The 22686-nt window shown below is 36.3% G+C and overlaps 1 protein-coding gene across 1 annotated transcript in view; it reads left to right on the top strand.

The window, feature by feature from the left end:
• Arid4a (AT rich interactive domain 4A (RBP1-like)) overlaps positions 1–22686 on the top strand; it is a 71877-nt gene that overhangs the window by 40444 nt on the left and 8747 nt on the right. Inside the window, exons 12-21 of the mRNA XM_013013959.1 lie at positions 195–377; positions 674–771; positions 1277–1508; positions 7001–7248; positions 9845–10042; positions 13894–13978; positions 15930–16071; positions 18797–19924; positions 20148–20252; positions 22394–22633. Of these exons, the coding sequence (XP_012869413.1) occupies positions 195–377; positions 674–771; positions 1277–1508; positions 7001–7248; positions 9845–10042; positions 13894–13978; positions 15930–16071; positions 18797–19924; positions 20148–20252; positions 22394–22633 (2659 nt within the window). The remainder of the gene's footprint in view (positions 1–194; positions 378–673; positions 772–1276; positions 1509–7000; positions 7249–9844; positions 10043–13893; positions 13979–15929; positions 16072–18796; positions 19925–20147; positions 20253–22393; positions 22634–22686) is intronic.

Genomic DNA, 22686 nt, shown 5'->3' with positions numbered 1-22686 from the left:
TGGCTCAAGTGGTAGAGCGCTAGCCTTGAGCTGAAGAGCTGAGGGACAGCGCCCAGGCCCAAAGTTCAGGCCCCACGACCAGACCCCCCCCCCAAAAAATATATATATATATATTTTTGTGTGTGTGTGTTGTCTTAAATGATCTAAGATTCTTTAGATAGATGCCTTTTAGTTAATGAACTTTGGGGAATTAGAAGGCAATGTCCTTGTTTTCAAAGTTGTGTTTTATATTTGAATTAATTATATATTTGAATAAACTTTTTATTTTCTTGTATTACAAAGGTACTCCAATCAACAAACCACCAGTTTTGGGCTATAAAGACCTTAATCTCTTCAAACTCTTTAGACTGGTTTATCATCAAGGTGGATGCAACAATGTAAGTGTTATACTGCTCTGAAATACACATGGACTAGATTAAAGGTTAGATCATCTAATGTTGCATTAATAAACACATTTTCCCCTCCAATTTTTTTTTTTTTACTAACTTTAGTTGTACAAGAGGGTTTCATTTTAACATTCCATTATGCATATAAAGTACCTTGATCAGATTCCCTCCCTCCATCATTTTCTCTTACCCTCTTTCTCCCACACATTTTCATACATAACATAGATTTTTCATGTAAAAATTATTTCCCTTTGTAAATGTTAACAAATGAAAACTTAATTTTCCAGATTGATAGTGGTGCTGTATGGAAGCAAATTTATATGGACCTTGGCATTCCGATTTTGAATTCAGCTGCTTCCTACAATGTAAAAACTGCTTATAGAAAGTAAGTGGCATAGTATTCACTTAAGAATATGTATTTAATAATTTATTAATACTTCAACCAAGTATGCATTAATCAAGGAACCTAAAAGTTACCATATTTAGGTTAGCAGTCCATGAGTAAAAGTTATTCAGACTATCTACTCTCCTTTACTCTAATTCTCAAGTGATTCTGATTTCTTTCTAAGATCAAAGTTGCAAGTGTGATTTGTAATATGCAATTAAGATTCATATCACAGCACAGTATATTTTTGGGTGAACACTTTAATTATAACAAAACTATGACAATTATGATCAGTTGTCATGTGCTCAGACTTTTCAGGAAAGTATTTTAAGTTTTGATCATATTTCAGTTTATAATCCTAATCTAGTATACCCAGAAATTAGTGACATAGGAAAAATACTTAAAAACAAATGTCTCAAGTTTCACTAGTTAACACAGTATATATGATTAATAACAATATTTGAGTTAAAAAAAGATTTCTTAAAATGAAATATTGTTTGTTTAGGTATCTATATGGTTTTGAAGAATACTGCCGTTCTGCAAATATTCAGTTCAGAACTATTCACCACCATGAACCAAAAGTAAAAGTGGAGAAAAAAGACATAGAAGAACCAATGGAAGAGGCTCTAAAAGTTGATCAAGAAATGCCTTTAATAGAAGTGAAAAGTGAGCCTGAGGAAAATATTGATACAAACAGTGAAAGCGAAAGAGAAGAGACAGAATTAAAATCTCCAAGAGTGAGTACTTAAAGAGTTTTATCTGGTTTAAGCATTATTTTAATTTAATTTTGGACATTTTCAGATATACACAAAGTACTACAGTATGTAAGTCTTGCTTATTTTCCAGTGTTTAATATAATTCAGCTCAAATAATTTAACTCTTTCTAAATATACCCACTATTTCAAGCAGAGCTTGAACATACTTCTTTTGTTTTCTGTTTGCTGGGAACAGACTCACCCTTTTCTATCAGGTGTCTAGCTAAAATGTCACTTTAATGAAGCCTAGACTTGTCACATCATGTGAAATTGTAACAAACCTTGTTTCTTTGGCACTGTCAGTCCCTAATACACTCAAGTATTCTGTTCTTTGTGGCTTTTGCCTCATTTGTACTACATCACACTCAATAAAGGCAAAGGAAAACTGCTGACATTCATTGACAGATTTCAGGTATCTAGAACAGTGCCTAGTGAATACTAAGTGGTAAGGAGTTATTGAATGAATCCTCTTTATAATGCCCATGTCCTCACCCAACATGGACACAGGTATGTGTAACTCCATAACACTATAAAGTGCTCATTGTATGTACCCTGATTGTACCTTTCAACTCTTCCCCATTATGCACATATAAGGAATTACATTTACACCATTCTGATAGTAGAATTTATTGTGTGTGTGTGCTGGTACTGGGGCTTGAACTCAGGACCTTGTGCTCTCATTTGGCTTTGCTCATAGCTGCTACTCTACCACCTGAGCCACATCTCCTGCCTCGATTTATCAAAATTTTTGAGAAAGGAATTTACCACACCATCAGAGAAGTTAGAATGTCTGTAATATGTCTTATTTTTTAGTGAAGAGATGGTGAAATCCTCTGCTTTTCTTTCAGTTGCTTAGATATCTTTTTTTTAACTGAATGTCATCTCTTAAGTAGAATCTTCTATGAGTTAATGAAATACACAGATTAATTCTTTTTAAATCCTAATGTTATTTTAAAATTATGGTAAGACACATATAAAAATTTTCATCTTAATTATTTAGAGTATGTAGCTGATTGGCATCACTTCCTATGGCTGTATAGCTGTCACTAATATCTGTCAGGTTCTAGGACTAGAATCTTTTCACCATGCAAAACTGCATGTGTGGGCCTTGGGGCTTGAATTCAAGGTCTGGTTGCTGTCCTTGAGCTTTTTCACTGATGGCTAGCACTTTATCATGTGAGCCATAGCTCCACTTCTGGCTTTTTGGTGTTCAAAAGTCTCATGGACTTTTCTTTTGATCTGGCTTTGAATCATATTCTCATATCTCAGCCTTCTGAGTAGCTAGGATTACAGATGAGAGCCACTGGTACTTGGCTCTTGAATTTTCTCCCTTTTAAACAGCAGTATTCCGTTTTTCTCTCAGTCAGCTCTCTATCACGTTTTACTTCCTATACCTATGCATCTGATATTGTATGTTCCTCATAAAGTAGAATTATACAATATTTATTCTTTGTGTCTAGCTTCAACATGTTTTCTAGATTCATCCATGTTGTAGCATTTAACAGAAGTTCCTTTGATTTTCAAAGATGACTAATATTCCATTGTATGTTATTCATTTTATGCATTGTGGACAGACTTTTTGTTTTTACCTGAAGACCTTGGCCTGTACAAGATATTTGCAATGTACTGTGTAGTATAGATGAAGCATAATTTGCCTTCCTACGATTTTTTCTAATATTTTATCAGCACAAAAATGTGCTGTGATCCTTAGGACCAGGTGACCAGGTGTGGTGATGCACTCCTGAAATCCCAGCTACTCAGGAAAAGGATAGGATCAGATTTTGAGGCCAGGCTGGGCTAAGTTAGTATGAGACCCTGTCTGAATGAATTTAAAAAACAAAACAAAAAATGAAACCTAACAACTAAAGAAATTGAGGATTAAAATACTTGCCTAACAAGGTCTTGATGGCAACCCCCCAGTATCATGAAAGTAGTGTGAAATATATAAAAACATCTTCTGAATTTAAATGATTATATAAAGCCACGCTCCTAAAAATGGGATTTCTGGAAATGTATATATACACATGTGAATGGAGTATTATTCAGTCATAAAGAAATAATACTACATGCAGGAAAAATGGTGGAACTGGTGATGTCACATTAAGTGAAATAAGCCAGGTTCACACAGACAAACAGCACCTATTTTCACTCATGTATGGAATCTAATCCTATAACACAATTAATAATATGTCACGATTTTTACATGAAAGGGTGATTATTTAGGGGAGGTAGACCAGTGAGTAGGAGGAACAGGGAAGAAGAAACCTACCAAAAGTATTTTAAAAGAAATGAGAAAAGACAGGAGAGGTGGTTAAGAAAGAATAATGAGGATGAAATAAATTTGATCAAAGGACATTATAAGCATGTTGTAAATATCACAATGAAGCCCCTCTATAAAATTAATTTATGCTAATAAAAAGTAAAATGGGATTTTTGTGGGATAAATGCAGTCTTAAACTTAAATAGTTAATAGTTGTTCTCATTCCTTTAGCTACATTATTTAAAGAGTACCTACTGTGTACAAGGACCTATCTAGAACTGAGGACACACAGTGAATAATACAAATCTCCTGCTACCGTGGAATCTTCTAGTGTTTTCTGAGAGAAATGAATTTCTGCTTCTACTTTTTTTGGGGGGCAGGGGGCGGTTGGTCATGGCGCTCTACCACTTGAGCCATAGCACCACTTCTAGCTTTATGTGGTGCTGAGGAATTGAACCCAGGGCTTCATGCATGCAAGGCAAGCGCTCTAACACTGAGCCACCTTCCCAGCCCTCTGCTTCCACTATTGAAGCAGAAATAACACATAGGAACTTGGGAAGATATTTAATTACTAAGCTATTGTATTCTATAGCTTCCTAATTTGCTGATTCAATTTTTTAAAATCCTTGCTGCATTCAAAGTACAAGAGAGGTCTGCCATTGTATACAAGTTGACTTAAAGTAGAATGGATCACCAATTTCATTGGCTGGGCTACTTGAGAGACAGAGGTAGGAGGACTGTGATCTGAGGCCAACCTGGGACAAGTTACTGCAAAACCCTATCTGAAAAACAAACTGAAAGCAAAAGGACTGAGAGTATGGCTCAAGTAGTAGTCCCGAGGTTAGGTAAAAGCTGTTAGTGATATAACAAGTTCCTACTTGCTGGTGAAATACAGAGAAAACTCTACCTTTTTGCCATTAATGCAATTAGGGTTATTTGTTTATTGTGGTATTTTATTTATTTTTGTGGTATTATGGATTTGTGTTCAGGACCTTGCGCTTGCTAATAAATGCTTTGCACTTAGCCACATCCCCAGCTGTTTTTGCTTAATCATTTTGAGTAAGGTCTCACTTTTTTTTTCATCTTTTTTTTTTCAATGTTTGAGACCAAGCATCTCTGTCTTACTATGGAATAAAGCTAGACAGAGATAGTAATGTATCATATGCTTTAAGCAGGGGGAACGACAATAGAACACTTCAGTTATATTGTATCCATACCTGCATTCACTTATTTTTATTTTTATGTATATATTTAAGGTCTCATATTTTTTCCTACACTCATCTGGACCAACCACATCTTCCTATTTATATGTCCACATTGCTAGGATTATGGGTAAGAACCACCCAACATTATTGGTTGAGATGGAGTCTTGATAATTTTTGGCTATGATTAAACCGTGATCCTCTGGAGCTTCACTTCAAGAGTAGCTGAAATTTCATGTATGAGCCACTGTGCCCACCATAAGCCCTTTTAAAATATAGTCACATACAAATACTGTAAATTGTGTCTTAACTAATGATGAACCTGGTACCAGTGGTTCATGCCTATAGTCCTAGCTACTCAGGAGGCTGAGATTTGACGATCCTGGTTTTAAGCCAGCCAGGGCAGGAAAAACTCTGAGACTCTTTATCTTCAGTTAAATACCACAAAAGCCAGAAGTGGAGCTGTGGCTCAGGTGTAGAGAACTAGCCTTGAGCACAAAAGCTCAGCGACAGCCCTGAGTTCAAGCCCCAGGACTGACACACACACAATAAAACCCACAAGTAAAAGAAATAAACAGTAGAATCAGAGACTATAGAGCTTCATGGAGGCCATAATTATGGAGATTGGTTTATTAACATTTAGATAATTTATTTAAAGTTCCCCCCTTTTTTTTTGGTCAGTCATGGGGCCTGAACTCTGGGCCTGGGCACTGGTCCCTCAGCTCTTCAGCTCAAGGTAAGCGCTCTACCACTTGAGCCACAGCACCACTTCCGGCTTTTTCTGCTTATGTAGTGCTGAGGGATCGAACCTAGGGCCTCATGCATGCAAGGCAAGTGCTCTACCACTGAGCCACCTTCCCAGCCCCTAAATTTCTTTTTATTTATATATTTTTTATTTATTTATTTATTTTTTGGGTCCAGTTGTGGGGCCTGAACTCTGGGCCTGGGCACTGTCCCTCAGCTCTTCAGCTCAAGGCTAACGCTCTACCACTTGAGCCACAGCACCACTTCCGGCTTTTTTCTTTTTGCTTATGTGGTGCTAGGGAATCGAACCCAGGGCCTCATGCATTGCAAGGCAAGCGCTCTGTCACTGAGCCACCTTCCCAGCCCTAAATTTCTTTTTATAGTTAAGAAATATTAAAAGTAGCCAGGCATAATAGTTCGTGCCTCCTGGCACTCAGGAGGCAGAGACAAGAGGTGCTTGAGTTTAAGGACAGACTGGACTACATCAAGTCTCTTTCTCAATGTACCCACTCTACTTTTCCAAGAAGAAGCCAAATAATTGTAGTATAAAGAGTGAGGATATAGCTCAGTGGTAGAGCATTTACCTAGCATCTAAGACCATGAGTTTCTTTTTATTCTGGTGCTGGAGACTGAAACCAGGGTCTCACATGTCAGAGCTACTATTGAGTTGCATCAGAAGAGGAAAAAACATTTTTTTTAGTGGTCTTTGTTTTGATCTCGTCATGTTGTGCTTGCTAGGCAAGAAGTCTCCCATTTGAGCTACATTATTAGTCATAATTTTTATTTATTTAAAATTTTTTTTTCTTTAGTTGGTTGTGGGGCTTGAACTCTGGGCTTGGGCACTGTCACTGAGCTCTTCAGCTCAAGGCAAGCACTCTTCCACTTGAGCCACAACTCCACCTCCAGTTTTCTGGTGGTTAATTGGAGATAAGACTTTCTTGCTTGGGCTGATTTTGAACTGTAATCCTCAGATCTCAGCCTCCTGAGTAGCTAGGATTATAGGCATGAGCTACCAGGGCCCACTTCTGGGCCTAATTTTATTTTTTAAGTAGTATATGCCAGGAATCATGCTAGATCTGGGCATAATTGATTTATTTTTGTTTGTCTTTTACTTTCAGAAGGTAGAAAATAGTATTTCATGAGTTGTTGTTTTCCAGAGACTTGTGTGAAGCCAGAGACCAGACTAGTCATTGGTGTGAGGGTTTAAGGGAAAGGTGTCTCTTTAGCCTTTCAGGCCTTTGTGTTAAACCTTTTATTCCTCCTTCTAGGGACGAAGGAAGATTGCTCGAGATGCAAATTCTATTAAGAAAGAAACTGAAGAAGAGAAAACAGAGGACAAATTAAAAGATGATACAGAAAATAAGGATCTAGAGGATGACTATGAAACTGCAGAGAAAAGAGAAAATGAACTACTACTGGGGAGAAAAAATACACCAAAGCAAAAAGAAAAGAAAATTAAAAAGCAAGAGGATTCTGAAGGAGACTCAGATGAAGAGGAAGAGAAGAGCCACGAGAGGTACATTATCTTGTTTGTTCTCCAGAAGCACCTGTCTGGGGTATGGCAGCACTTGTTCCTGCTTTTAGAGATTCAGGTTTGAGGGAATGTTTTCTTATTGGGACTTCCGTTCCTCTTGTCTAATGAAGGTGAGACACATTGTGAAGATGATGTGTATTGCCTTTCGGAATTGGAGAATATACTGGTCGCACCATTTTAATAGCACTTGTGCCCTAAACAGTGGCCTCAAAGAAGGCTGCGCCACCCAGTCAAAAGAAAGGTCCTGCAGTTGACAGCAGGGAAGGGAGCTGGAGAAAAATGGAGGAAGTGGACAAGAGGAAACAGCGACAGCAAAAATTCCATTTTAAAAAAGGTACAATGTGGGAAAGCTAACAAACACATGGGTGCACAGTACTAGCAGATGTTTCTGTGTGTTAGCTTTATCTAAGACATTTTTCTTTTTCAAGTTACTGTATTAGAGTAAGTGGCATGCACCCCTGATTTTAGCTTGGAAAATGCATTCTTGCCCCACATCACACCAATAAATTCCAAGTTTTTAATGTCTATTCTGTTTTCTGTTGAATGAAAACTTTTTTCCCCATGCATTAAACATGTATGGTCTGAATTGGTTTACCAATAGCCAAAGATTGAACAAGTTTAGCTAGGTCAAGATGTCTGACCGTGCTGTATAGTAGACTACTCTGTAAATGTTGTCAAATGGATGTACTAATTTTAAAATACTACTAAAAACTCTTAAATGAGCAACAACAGCATAACACACTTAACTTGAAAATAAGCTCTCCTCCATATTTAGTTTTGGATTCTTTTACTATGCAAAGCCACGTTTTTCTGAAATTTGGGTTGTGGAGCCAAATTTGGGAAAAGTGGCCTGTTACATCTAATTAGTGTCTGATAGAACTGAGAATAAAACATTGAGATAACATTAAAAAAATTATTAAATATTTAAAATTAGGAATAATTGATGAGTGGGAGAAGTAATTTGGTTCAGTATGAGTAGTTACAGGAGCTATCCCAAGGACATTTGAAGTAGGTTAGTAAAACAATGAAAGTTCTATAGTGTAATTTAATATTTAGACAAATTTAATCAAAAGTGAGTTATTCAAAAAGTAGGGCTAGTATAGTTCAAGTGCAAAAAAGCATAAAAATATTATACATGGATTATAATATGTACATAATACGAAGAATGAATCTGTATACATAAATATGGTTTAAAAGACTGTAATTGATAAGTACATTGAACAAATATTTTAAAGAAGGAATTCACAGATTTGAATATGAAGAAAAATATAGCTGGGCACCACTGGTTCACATCTACAATCCCAGCTACTCAGGAGACTGAGATCTGAGGACTGCAGTTTGAACCAGCCCACACAGACAAATCCAGTAGACTCTTATCTCCAGTTAACCCATGAAAGAACAAAACTAGAGGTGTGGCTCAAGTGGTAAAGTGCTAGTTGTGAGTGGAAAAGCTGAGCAAGAAGTTGAGGCTTTGAATTCAAGCTCCAGGACCAGTGTGCATTCATGTGTGCGAATGTGTTCACACATGTGTGCATTCATGTGTGCACACACATACAAAATTTAGTATAGAGACATTAAACACAGTCTGTATTTTCATTCTGTACCAGGAATCGAGGAAAGGGGAAAGACTTTATGGAGACCCTTCTGTTTTAAGTAATTTTTCTCCCGTGTTCTAAAATCACATCTTCAGGATAGTATCTGGAGGTATGTTTAGAGAGAAAATATCCTGTTGCAAGTAGGCTATGAAAGATTCAGTTGTGTTCTCCAGGGGCCACCAAAATAATGCCCTATGTTTACTACATATTACTTTTATCTCTTAAGGTTTAACTTTTTTTTTTAATGTTTGAATAATCTTTGATGGATTTCTCTTCTGAATCTTTGCAAGATTAATAGAGGATATTTTATGATAAAAATATTAAAAAAAACTTGTTAGACTCTCCTGTGTGAAGTTTCTTTATATTTAATTTTTGAGATAAAGAAGATGAGTAAAAAAGCAGAAAAAGCAATCAAAACAAAACATTTAAAACTTTGTTCTCTTGATGGTATCCTATGGCTTCAACAAGTGACCTCATATCCAAAATAAAACTAGTTTAAATGATATATTCCTAAGGTAGATAGCCTTGTTTATTATTACTTTGCCCATCTGAAAGACTGATTTTATTAAGAACTATTCTTAGGTAAGCTGAAAGTAGCAATAAGTAGATTTAAGATAAGTTAATTGCAGACAGTTAGAAAATATTTTCAGGGCATTTTCACATATAAGGTGGCATTTAAATATGAATCCCAAAGACTTTCGTAGAACATCTTTTTTTTTTTAATCAAATGTGATTTTTCCCCCTACATCAGCTGTGATTATTGATATGGATTGGCTTTTGGTACAGTGCACTTTTACATCAAAAAGTCCTTCAAGTAATCCATGAAAATCTTCTCCTTCTCCTCCTTCTTCTCCTTCTCCACTGATACATTATTAAGATGATACTTAGGTTGTGAATATTCTACACGTTGGATTCTTTTAGCATTTATCATATTCTTCTCATGGAGTTATTAGTAGTATTATCAATGTTGTAACTTACTGCAGGGAAGAATCTGAAAGCAAATGTGGCTCTGAAGGAGAAGACGACGATGAGGACGCGGAGCCCTGCCTAACAGGAACCAAAGTGAAAGTCAAATATGGACGGGGGAAGACACAGAAAATTTATGAAGCCAGCATTAAAAGCACTGAAATTGATGATGGAGAAATCTTGTACTTGGTACATTACTATGGATGGAATGTCAGGTAAGCCTTTTTCTTACTGCTGGTTTTTTTTTCAATAATTTTAAAATGTCAATTTAATGTTGTAAAGAACTAAAACATATGGTGCTTGCATTTATAAAGTATACCTTGTTATTAAAATATCCAAGACTTCGACATTTGCTCGGTTAAACAAGCTATGTCACTACATCTAGGCAAAGATGTATCTTTGGAGCAAGAATAGGTTGGTGTTTTACTCATTTACAGACAAGGAGAACACATAACATGGACAACTGTGGGGCAATAAATCAATGAAAGGAACAGGGATAAGCCCATATTAGAGCAACGCGGCCAATAGCTATCTTAGCTATACAAACGTATGTTTTGTTGCTTAGAAACTAACATCTATGTCAAACAATAAGATAATTCCAAGTTGGCTAATTAATAAAAAAATAATGTTGAAAAGGACTTAGATTTGAGCTTCTGTTAGATGGTTTCAGGGAAGGTTTAAGTGAGGCTTTGTTCTATACTGAATATTGTCAGGATACTGGGTAATTCTATTACTGGTTTCCTTAATAAGTCACAGATCAAGGTTAGCAATATAATTGGTAAAGAACCATATTAGACTAATATTAGGAGAAAAAGAATGTCTAGTCATTTTTGTGGTTTGAACAATTTTTCTAAGTTGTTTTATCCTTCGTTTTCATTAAGGAGTGGTGTTAGTTTTATTTTGATCCATTAAAGGACAAGATCAGACTTGCCTCATGTTGGTATTCTACTGAAATTTTTTATGTTCAAGGGAAGAAAACTCAGTCCTGCTCTGAAAGCCAGACAAACTCATAGCAACACCAAGGCCCAATTCAGGCTAATTCCTGAATTGCAAGGGCTGCTTTTCTCTTCCTCTTTTTTAAAGTCTTATGTGTCTGAAATCTTAGGTTTCCAGAGATTTACTTGAAGCCATATTGCCCCATAGTATCTATGTACTTGATATGTGTTGTGTGGTGACTCAATTTATCCCTAAATTAGGGAAAATACCATAGAGATATTATGAAATAATGAAAATACCTGTACTGATGTGTAAAGTCTGTGAGTGGGCACTTTGCCTGAGCTCTTTTTGCTTAAGGGTAGTCCTCTATTGCTTTGAACCACAGTTCCATTTCCAGTTTTCTGGTGTTTGACTGGAGACAAGAGTCTCGCAGACTTTCCTCTCCAGGCTGGCTTTGAACAGTGATCCTCAGATCTCAGCCTCCTGAGTAGTTAGGATTACAAGTGTGAGCTACCCAGCAAGTGTAAACTTTAGAATAAGGCTGTGACTTAGTAGTAAGTCCTCAATGAGTAATAACCGTTTCTTTATCTGGCATCATTTTAAAGTTTATAAAACTCATAAAATTTGTTCCTCTTCACCATATCTGGTTTAATTCAGGGAGAGAAGGCTATTTACCAACTTGGAGTCACTATATTTATGGTTGATGTACATTATAACCATCTTTTCTTAGATGCTATTTAGTTAACCATTTCTCTGATGGGTGTCTCTATCCTGCATGCTTAAGTTTCTCCTTCCCATCATCTTTCTTACCTGTGTGTATATATGTATGTGTAAATTTATATATTGTAATCTACATATTTATATATTTATAATGTGTATTTTGGGGGTAGTTTCAGAATTTAAATTCCAGGCTTTGAGCTCACTCAGCTTGCTCGCTCATAGCTGGTGCTCTATACTCTAGCCATGTCTTTAACACAGCTTTTTGCTGGTTAATTTGTAGATCTAATGTATCGTGAGTCAGTCACCTGAGTAGCTGGGATTATAGGCATTAACCATTGGTGCCTGGCATATCCTTATATTTTTGAGATTTTACTTTTGTGACTCTAATAGTTATTATATTCTCAGGTTTTCTTGCTTATTACCTACTTGATTTTTTACATAGATGATCTGTCATTGTCCTTCTGTATTCTTGAGACCTGGTATAATTCTAGTATACTCATTAAGGCTCGTGTAGTCCCTAGGGAATTTACTAGATTTCCAAAATGGGAACAGTCTGCAAATGTGAAGCAGAGTCCTGGGATCCAGTTTGGAATTTCCAGGACCACTCTTGGTTGAGAATATTAGTGCTACAAGTACTTGCATATAGTACACCACTTAAATTGGACCAGGATGGTGTGCTTCAAGTTGCTCTAGTTTAAAGCTGTGTTTCTTGGTGAACTGAGGTATCCTGAGAAGTGTTGTAATATGAAGTTACTTTTTTATTAGCCATATAACAAGCATATAACTTTGTTGCCACATTTAGATTATTCTTGATTTTGCTGTGAATCTTTATTACCAAACTAAGTTTTACAAGAGCAAGACCTATTCTTTCCCTACATCTTTATAGAGTGCCTAGTATACTTTGAGGCCCTCAATAAGGGTCCAAATAAATGAATATTTATAGATAAGCTAATAAAGTACAGATACTAAGAAGTCTGTTACAGTGCTTATACCAAGTCCTGTTTCTAAAGTTTAGCTCTTGGGTTAATCTAGGAGTATTTTTTGAGCTATGGTGTAGGTTTTATAGTACCATCAGAACTGAAACTTGCATATTGGAGCCATGTTTACAAAGCAAGGACATGGTTTCTAAATACCTGAATTTATTAACACAGTTACAGTGTAAAGTGAAGAATGCCTGTAGTTTTAAGTATTCAGATCATAAAGTTTTATGGAATTCTATAAATATTTTTATATATTATGTAACATAACTGATGTTATAGTTGTAAAAAAGTTAATTCTTTGTCTATACTTAGAGACTTCAACTGATTATATTGAAATTCAAAAGTGATATTAGTCTTTTTTTATAAGTTTTTATTCTGAGATAGTAATACTTAAGGTCACAAACACATTCTAACCTTCAGAAGGCAAATTGTCATTATTGTGATCTATAAAGTTTGTGAATTCTATGAGCTTTGATAATACAACATTTGGTGGTATGTACATTTCTTTCCTTTTGCTTAGTGTTACCTGTTCCCTCTTTCCCTCTCATTCCCTCCCTTAGCTAGTGTGAGGACCTGAACTTGCTCCACTGCACCATGGTATAAAAAAAAAAGTGGCCTGTGGTAGTGAAAAGTCTGTAGAAAAGTGAGGGAAACCAAACCCCTTTCTACACAATTAAAGAAAAAAAAGTGGCATGGTTCAGAGTAAAATTTTATTCAAAATACTAGAGGATAAGCTGTGTTTCAGTGGTTTATGCTGGTATCCTAGTTACTTAAAAGGCTGAGATTTGGAGGATCAAGATTTGAAGCCAGCCTAGGGAAGAAAAGCTCTTGAGACTCCATCCCCAAGTATCTTGCAAAAAGCCAGAAGAGGCAATATGGTTCAAGTGGTAAAAGTGCCATCCCCAAGTGTTCAAGCCCTGGCACCAGCACTATAAATGGATCAATGAATGCATGAAAGTAAAACAAAACAAAACTTGTGAGAGGCTAGAGAAAGTTTGTAGAGGAAAGAAAATGTCAAAGGAATTGATAAAACAATCTGGAACTGATCATATAGCAAATGTGAATTTACCTGACTTACTTTTATTATTCATTAAATAGAATGAATTCTAGTATAGAATTTGCTTACAAGCCTAGATCTTTTGTGGAAAACAAAGCAGTGCAAGTAGTTTTAAATCTTAAGTGTTTGCTTACCCATGTTTCTAAACCTGCTAACTTGAATTCTCTTGTTATTTCCCATGGATGGTAGGTATGAAGCATCTAGTACAGTTGCTGGTATATATTACCAGCTAACCAGTTCTGTGTCCTTTACTTTTCTTCCAACACAACAAAAAGGGACAGATTTTCATCTATCTCACTGTGATTTTTTTGTTTGGTCATTATATTTCAAATAGTGTATCATTGTGAAATTTTGAATTTTTCTTTATTTTAAGGTATGATGAATGGGTGAAGGCTGACAGGATAATTTGGCCTTTGGACAAAGGTGGACCAAAGAAAAAACAAAAGAAGAAAGCAAAAGTATGTTCAGATATTATGTATTTGGTGATAGGTATAGGAATTATTCACATTGTATTATATCGACATAATTTTTAGAGCTTTTCAACATTTACAACAAAATAGAGAGGGTACCAAGATTTCCCACATACCCTGTGCCCCATACATCTGTAGTCTATTCCATTTTCATAGCCTTCGCCATCTGACTCCCACCTTAGTGGTTCAGTTGTTACAGTTGATGAACTCACACTGATAATCAGAGTCCACAGGTTACTCAGGATGGTGTACGCTGTGAAAGTACAGCACAATTCTAGGTCTGTTGTACCTTGTGTGAGTTTGGATAAGTAGTTCATTATTAGAAAAATGTTCTATGCTCAGCCAGATCTGGATCCCACCTCTACCACACTCCACAGATTTTTGGCAACCACTGATTTTTTTTTTGGGGGGGGGGGTTGGTTGTGGGGCTTGAACTCTGGGCTTGGGCGCTATCCCTGCACTGTTCAGCTCAAGGTGAGGGCTCTACCGCTTGAGCCACAGCACCACTTCCGGTTTTCTAGTGGTTAACTGGAGATGAGTCTCACGGACGTTTCTGCCCAAGCTGGCTTTGAACCATGATCCTCAGATCTCAGTAGCTAGGATTACAGGTGTGAGCCACTGGCACTCGGCATCTGATTTCTTTTTTAATTGCCTCCATTACTTTACTTTTACAGAATGTCATATAGTTAGTCTCATATATCATTTACAATTGGCTTCTTTCACTTAGTAATATTTATTTAAGGTACTGAGGAAGTTATATTTAAATAAATATTTTCTATAATCACCTTGATTCTTATAAGATAGTTATGGGTTTGGTTTTTTTTTTTTGCCCGTCCTGGGACTTGAACTCAGATTCCGGCACTGTCCCTAAGCTTCTTTGCTCAAGGTTAGTACTCTACCATTTGAGCCACAGCGCTACTTACAGCTTTTTCTGTTTATGTAGAACTAAGGAATCGAACCCAGGGCTTCGTGCATGCTAGACAAGCAGTCTACCACTAAGCCACATTCCCAGCCCAGTTGCGATTTATTTGTTTTTTTGTTGGTGTGGGGCTTGAACTCGACCTGGGAGCTATCCCTCAGCTCTTCAGCTCAAAGTGAGTGTTCTACTACTTGAGCCACAGCACCACTTCTGGGTTCCTGGTGGTTTATTGAAGATAAGAGTCTCCTGGACTTTCCTGCTGGGGTGACTTATGTCCACAATCCTCAGATCTTAGCCCCCTGAGTAGCTAGGATTACAGGCGTGAGGCACCAGTGCCCTGCAATATTTTTTAATGTTGCAACCCAGGAACTAGAATAGTAAAAGTGTAAGACACATTATCACACTGAATCATGGAAAGGTGAAAACTAACAACCCTTCAGGTATACGTTTCAATTTCAAATGTCTAGAGCTTTTCAGAAAAGAGGTGAAGTTAAGACTATAGATTCTAGTAAGTATCTTACTAGAGAGAGTAGAAATAACTACTCTGTTGTGGGAGTGCTGACTCAGGGTTATCAGACTCCAGAATTTTTTTTCAGTATCTTTGTATTTTTAAAAATGTGAAGTTGATTTTGAAATACTAGAAGTTAATATAGAACTTTTCTGTTGACCAGTTGTTCCTTCATTCATACCTTTGAGCTCCAACATGTGCTGTGGCATTGTGCCTGGTGTTTTGTTATTATTGACATCTTTCATTTCCTTAGAGATAAGAAGAAATATGGGGGCCGAAAGGTGCCTGGGTAGTTGTACAGTTTTCTAATGTACACCTTTGGTGGAAAATAGTTGCAGTGTAGGAATCATATGAATAGTCTTACAAAAAACTATTCTTGCTTTTTCTATAACTACAAATTGAATTTACATTTAAAATAATATTTTGTTTTTTAATTATAGTTTTCTTGGGGAAGGAAAATGTTTAGTTTTTACAAGGCATTGACCCTTCTCATGCATTTTGTTGTTACCCAGAATAAAGAAGATAGTGAAAAGGACGAAAAGAAGGATGAAGAGAGGCAGAAATCCAAACGTGGACGACCTCCTTTAAAATCTGCCCTTTCATCAAACATACCTTACAGTTTATCTAAGACAACAAACAGTGAAGGAAAATCAGGTACCAGAAATGCTTAAACTTACAGCAATTTGCTAGAGATCTCACCTCTATTGTGTGGAACGGGAAGATGATCAGTTTTGAGGATCACTGACTTTTAAAAACTATATGTGTTTGTACATCACTTATCTGTGTTGATTCATTCTGAGAATCATTGTTAAAACAGCATCAAGTGTACTTAAAGATATTATGTGACAAGGGGATATAATCTTATAGGACTACTGTCACCGATGTTTTCAAGGAAAACATTGATATGTGATTAATTGAACTACCAGTTTCTGAGAGTCCTAGTAGATCATTATATTGTTTAATCTCGTATGAATTAGACTACAAATTTTAACTTGAAGCTTTCTTTTTCCTGGGCTGTGGGGCTTGAACTCGGTGCCTGGGCACTATTCCTGAGCTCTTTGCTCATTGCTCAATGCTAGTACTCTACCACTTTGAGCCACAGCTCTACTTCTGGTTTTCTGACAGTTAATTAGAGATAAGAGTCTCACAGACTTTCCTACCTGGGCTGACTCTGAACTGTGATCCTTGGATCTTAGCCTTCTGAGTAGCTAGAATTACAAGTGTGAGCCTCTAGTGCCCAGCTTGAAGCTAATTTTGTTTAGTTGTATATTTTTATTTAAATTTTAACCTAGGAATATTTTTTTCATGCAATGTATGTGAGGAATGTTCTGTTGTAATTTTTGGATGCTTAATTGGATATAAGTTTCATGGACTTTCCTGTTTGGGCTAGCTTTGAACTGAGATGCTCAGATCTTTCCCTTCTGAGTAGCTAAAGATACAGGCATTAGCCATTGGCACCTGGCAACCATGTCTCTTGTAAATTTAGTGCTGTTCACCTGAGATTTTATAACAAAGCTGAGACTGTTGTTCAGAGAGCACAAAGGCACGTTTTGTGATTAATATAGGTAAACATTTTATTCTGCTTTCACTAATTTCTCCGACTTTGATATTTTTGTGTTTTTCCATGTAATTTAAGAAATAGTTAAGTAGTTATCTTGTAAAATTTCCTTCCCTTTAAGAGAAACTTTATTCTTATTACAGATTTTCCTACAGTCCGTATGGGGTGTGTATATAGATTATAGGGTATGAACCTTCCTTTTACTGTCATTTGCTGGAAGGTTGTCATATTATTCAGATGTGAAAGATAGACTTCTTAAATGGTATGCCCTTGTGCTATGTATGACATATAGAATTATACATGTATGTATGACATATAGAATTATATTAGCCACCTTATTAAACTGCCCTATAAAAATTATAAAAGGTGAGAAATGTGGATTCTATATTCTGTTTATGTTAGAACTACAAAAGAAAACTACATATCTTATGTAAAACTATACATGCCTTTTCACTTAAAGATAGATTATTTGCCTTTATGATTTCTTTAGAATATGAACACCATATGAGCAGAACTTGGTCAGTTTGTGGGGCTTGAACTCTGTCCTGAGCTCTTCAGATCAAGGCTAGAGCTCTACCACTTGAGCCACAGTGCCACTTCTGGTTTTCTATGCTTTATTAAAGATGAGTCTCTGGGCTTTTTTGCCTGGGTTGGCTTTGAACCATGATCCTCAGATCTCAGCCTCCTGTGTAGCTAGGATTACAGACATGAGCCACTGGCACCCAGCTTTTATTCTTTTTTTTTTTAACTTTTGTATTAAAAAATTTTCTTTACAGCGTTAGAATTCTTCTTATTATTTAAAAAACTCTGACATAAAGGGAATATTTCTTTTTACCTGTAATCTGTGTGTGTGTGTGTGTATACATGTGTACACGCACGCACACACATGCTAATAGTAGGGCTTAAACACTCTAGCTTAGCTTTTTCCACTCAAGGCTGAAGCTCTACCTCTTGAGATACCTCTATTTCTGGCTTTTTTTTTTTTTTAGTTAATTAGAGGTAAGCGTCTGTTGCTTTTGGATTTGTCTCCCTGAGCTACCTTCTAACTGGAATCCTCAGAGCTCAGCCTCTGAATAGTTAGGATTACAAACTCTGGCTTTGCCTGTACTTGTCTGTTAGTAAAAAGTTTTGAAAATTCACATTGTTCATTTTACCCATCTCTTCTTTCCAGAGTAATTTTCGATGGAATATCACAAAATGGTCAACATATTTTCTAGATTTTCATTCAAATCACCTAACACATTAATTTCATATTTCAGTACTAATCCTTGACTTTGTATAAATTTTGTGGTAGCCTAAATATGATGCCAATTAAAATCACAAATAATGCTGGATGCCAGTGACTCACACTTATAATCCTGGCTACCAAAGAGGCTGAGATCTAAGGATCATAGTTTGAAGCTAGCCTAGACAGGAAAGTCTGTGAGACTTCTCTCCAATTATCCACCCCAAAAACCACAAGTGGATCTGTGGCTCAAGTGACACTAGCCTTGAACAAAATTGTTCAAGGTCAGGACCTGGCCTCAAGTTTAAACCCCAAGAACCAATCCCCTCCCCCAGACACATACACAGAAAATTAGAAGTAGCTCTTCATTCCAAATTGAGATCAAACTATGTTATATAATCTATGTCACATATTTTCATTTGAAGTTTCCCTAACATTTTGGCACAAATGTTATAACCTATTTTATATAGCTGATTCCTATAGAAATATGCAAAAGTAAATGATTAAAGATTTTGCTTATATTTGGTAGTATTTTGACAGTTAACATTTCACTGATTATTAATGTATATTTCTGCATAATATATTTTCTCTTACAGACTCTTTTTCATCTGATAGTGAAACAGAAGACCCTTTAGAAAAGAATTTGATAAATGAAGAACTTTCTCTTGATATTAAAGAAGAAATAGAAAAAAATGACAGTTTATGTGATGACAAACTAGATGAAGAACATCCAAAGATTGTACATAATTTAAAGGAAAATGATAGGATTCAAATGCAGCCCTTGGAAACCATGAAGTTAGAAGTTGCAGAGAATGAGCAAATAGTACAAATTTTTGGAAACAAAGTAGAACAAGAAGAACTTAAGAAAGAGGCAGAAAAATCTCCTAAAGGAAAGGGAAGACGAAACAAGGCAAAAGATCTTCCTTTAGAAATTATAAAGATTTCATCATTTAGCCAAGATGATGCAGGAAGTGAACCTCACATAGAAGCACATAGTCTTGAATTTTCTTCATTAGAAAGTAAGAACTTTTCTTCAGCTACAGAAGATGAAATTGACCAATATGGAAAAGAAAAAAAGTTGAAACGGAAACTCATAGGAGAGTCATCACCAGAGAAAAAAATAAGAATTGAAAATGGAACGGAGATGACAAATAATGTATCTCAAGAAAGGACCAGTGATTGTCTTGGCTCTGAGGGAGTAAATAACTTAAACTTTGAACAGCACTTTGAAACCGAAAATGAAGGAATGCCATCATTAATAGCAGAGTCAAATCAGTGCATCCAAGAACTGACTAGTGAAAAATTGGATAGTCCAGCTGAAGAAATTGTAAATACTTCACTAAAAGAAGAAGAGGATGCAATGCCCCTGATTGGGCCTGAAACCTTGGTTTGCCATGAAGTAGACTTGGATGATTTAGATGAAAAGGATAAGACCAATATGGAGGATGTAGTAGTTGAAAGCTCTGAGTCGAACTCGCTTGTTTCTATTCCACCCACTTTGCCTCCTGTAGTGCATAACTTTTCAGTAGCTTCACCTCTTACTCTTAGTCAAGATGAGTCTCGAAGTGTGAAAAGTGAGAGTGACATAACAATTGAGGTTGATAGCATTGCTGAAGAATCTCAGGAAGGCCTTTGTGAGAGGGAATCAGCAAATGGGTTTGAAGCCAGCATTGCCCCTAGCACCTGTAGTATAATTGTACAAGAAAGAGAAAGCAGAGAGAAAGGTAAGACTTTCTCAGGGGGGAAAAAGCATTAAAATTATGGAAATACGTTAATGCCAAAATTCATATTAAGAAACTTGGTTATTGCTGATTTTTGAGTGGTCTCTTTTTAAAAATGTGTATATAGAAATATAGACTAGGCAGATACATCTGAATATACATGTAAATTCATACTTACCTGTTCTTCTTTTGTTTTGTATTTTTACATTCTCTTCCTTTATTTCAGGTCAGAAAAGACCAAGTGATGGACATAGTGGATTAATGGCAAAAAAACAAAAGCGAACTCCAAAGCGAACAAGTGCTGTAACCAAAAATGAAAAGAATGGAGCAGGTTGGTGACTTTCAAATACTAACTTTCGTAATATGATAGTAATTTTAGCCGTTTAGAAGCAATAACAAATTCCCATAAAAAATGCATACTATGAATCTAATCATGACGAAGCATCCACAAATTCAGACTAAATTTAGATTCTATATAAAATAACTGGCTTGTAATTTTCAAAATCACCAAAGTCATAAGCATAAGGAAGGAGGAAATGGTCTAGATTGAAGTGACAACTAAATGTAGCACATGATTTTCACCTGGATCCTTCCTACTGCCATATTGTCTGATCAAGTGAAGATCTCAGGATTAAATGATAGCAATATAACTGTGCTAATTGCCTAGTATTTATGGCTATATTATGATTTTTTTAGGGATGTGGTAGTTTAAAAAAAATCCAGTCAAGTGCCTGTGTCTCTGGCCTATAATTCTAGCTGCTCGGGAGGCTGAGATCTGAGGATCGCCATTCAAAGCCAGCCCAGGCAGGAAAGTCCAAGAGACCATTATCTCCAATTAATCACTAGAAAACTGGAAGTGGCACTGTGGCTCAAGTGGTAGAGTGCTAGCCTTGAACTGAAGAGCTGTGGGACAGCGCCCAGGCCTAGAGTTCAAGCCCCACGACAGACAAATAATAATAATAATAATAATCCATCTGGGTGCCATTGGCTCATGCCTATAATCCTAGCTACTCAGGAGGCTGCGTTTAAAGCCAGCCCAGACTGGAAAGTCCATGAGACTTTTTTTTTTCCAACTGTCAGAAAAAGCCAGAAGTAGTGCTATGGCTCAAGTGGTAGCTAAAAGGAGCTCGAGGACAGTGGCCAGGCCCAGAGTTCAAGCCCCAAGACTAACAAAAAACAAAACAAAATTCACAACTTTATTGATACTTAATTGTTCAAGAATCAGGGCCTAATTTCCCTGAACTTAGTGATCGATTTCGAATAAAGTGGAAGTAATGGTGCATGGAGAATAAGTCATGAAATGTCCCACAAATTCCTCCTTGTTCTCCACTGGGAGCTGCCATGTTGTGAGGTACTCAATGTAGATATTCTATGAAGAGTTCATTGAGTGAAGAACTGAGGACATCCTGCCAACAGCCAGCAAGGAACTGAGGCTGTTAGAAATATAATTTGGAGAAAGTTGAATTACAGGTACAAAACCTTAGGAAAATAGGGTCTGGAGCTTAGAAGAAAGACTTTTAGAAGATAGTTGTTGCAGGATTGTAAGAGGATGGCTTTGTAATGGAAGAGTTGTAAAAATGAGAAAATAGAATTATGTGTGATACCCCTTATATGGGCTAGAAAAACCTGGGCAGAGTCAAACAGAAAGTGTGAACATGGAATGGATTTAGATTAGAAAGACACTTCAAATGCTATTGAATTTGGTCCATGGTAAGAGTTCGTGACCCTATACATCTATATATTTTTAGAAAATGAGTGTGGGCTGAATAAGACATGAAATTCCAGCACTTGATGAGTCTGTGCTGCATAGCAACCCCCTTAAAAAATGTTTGGTAGCCAGGTATTGGTGGCTCACGCCTGTAATCCTAGCTACTTAGGAGACTGAAATCTCAGGATCATGGTTCAAAGCCAATCTGGGCAGGGAAGTTCATGAGACTCTTATCTCCAGTTAATTACCAGAAAACTGGAAGTGGAGCTGTGGCTCAAAGTGGCAGAGCACTTGTCTTGAGCCAAAGAGCCCAGGCCCTGACCCTCAAGCCCTATGACCTACAAAAATGTTTATTTGGGAGTACCTATGTAAAAATTTTTGTTTCTGTGTGATTCTAAAAGAATAGTTTTTTTAAAAACCTTTTTTGGATATTTTTTATGCATTGTCTTAAACATAAATAGAACAATATAGTATATTGCTTGTTTTATATCCTTGTTTTTCATTTGACAATATATAGATACTATTTTTGTTCTAGCTCATTCTTTTTAACTACTTAAGCAAAAGATTCAGTAATTTTTTTTTTTACTCATTTTATTTTGGGGAGCATTCCAGTTTTTTTTCTCTTCTCCTGTTATAAACTGTGCATTTATGCATTTTTTCTTTATGATACCAACAAGTATAATTACTGGGTCTATTGCATTTTCATATTTGAGGTTTTTATCATTTATAATCTCTTAGTAAAATTATTATTATTATTACTACAGGACAAAGCAGTGATAGTGAAGATCTTCCTGCTGTAGATAATTCTAGTAAATGTACTCCAATGAAGCATATTACTGTATCTAAGCCACAGAAACTTGCACGATCCCCAGCAAGAATCTCGCCTAACATCAAAGATGGAGAAAAAGAAAAACACAGAGAAAAACATCCAAATTCATCCCCTAGGACATATAAGTGGAGTTTTCAACTCAGTAAGAAGCTTATAGATAATCTGAATATATATTGTAGAATCTTTTCTTTTTTTTCCTTCCTTCCTTCCTTCCTTCCTTCCTTCCTT

This window comes from Dipodomys ordii, unplaced genomic scaffold (genome assembly GCF_000151885.1).
Source record: "Dipodomys ordii isolate 6190 unplaced genomic scaffold, Dord_2.0 Scaffold2, whole genome shotgun sequence".
Classification (NCBI taxonomy): Eukaryota; Metazoa; Chordata; class Mammalia; order Rodentia; family Heteromyidae; genus Dipodomys; species Dipodomys ordii.
Note: the sequence above shows the minus strand (reverse complement) of the source record. Positions and strands in the feature narration are given on the sequence as shown.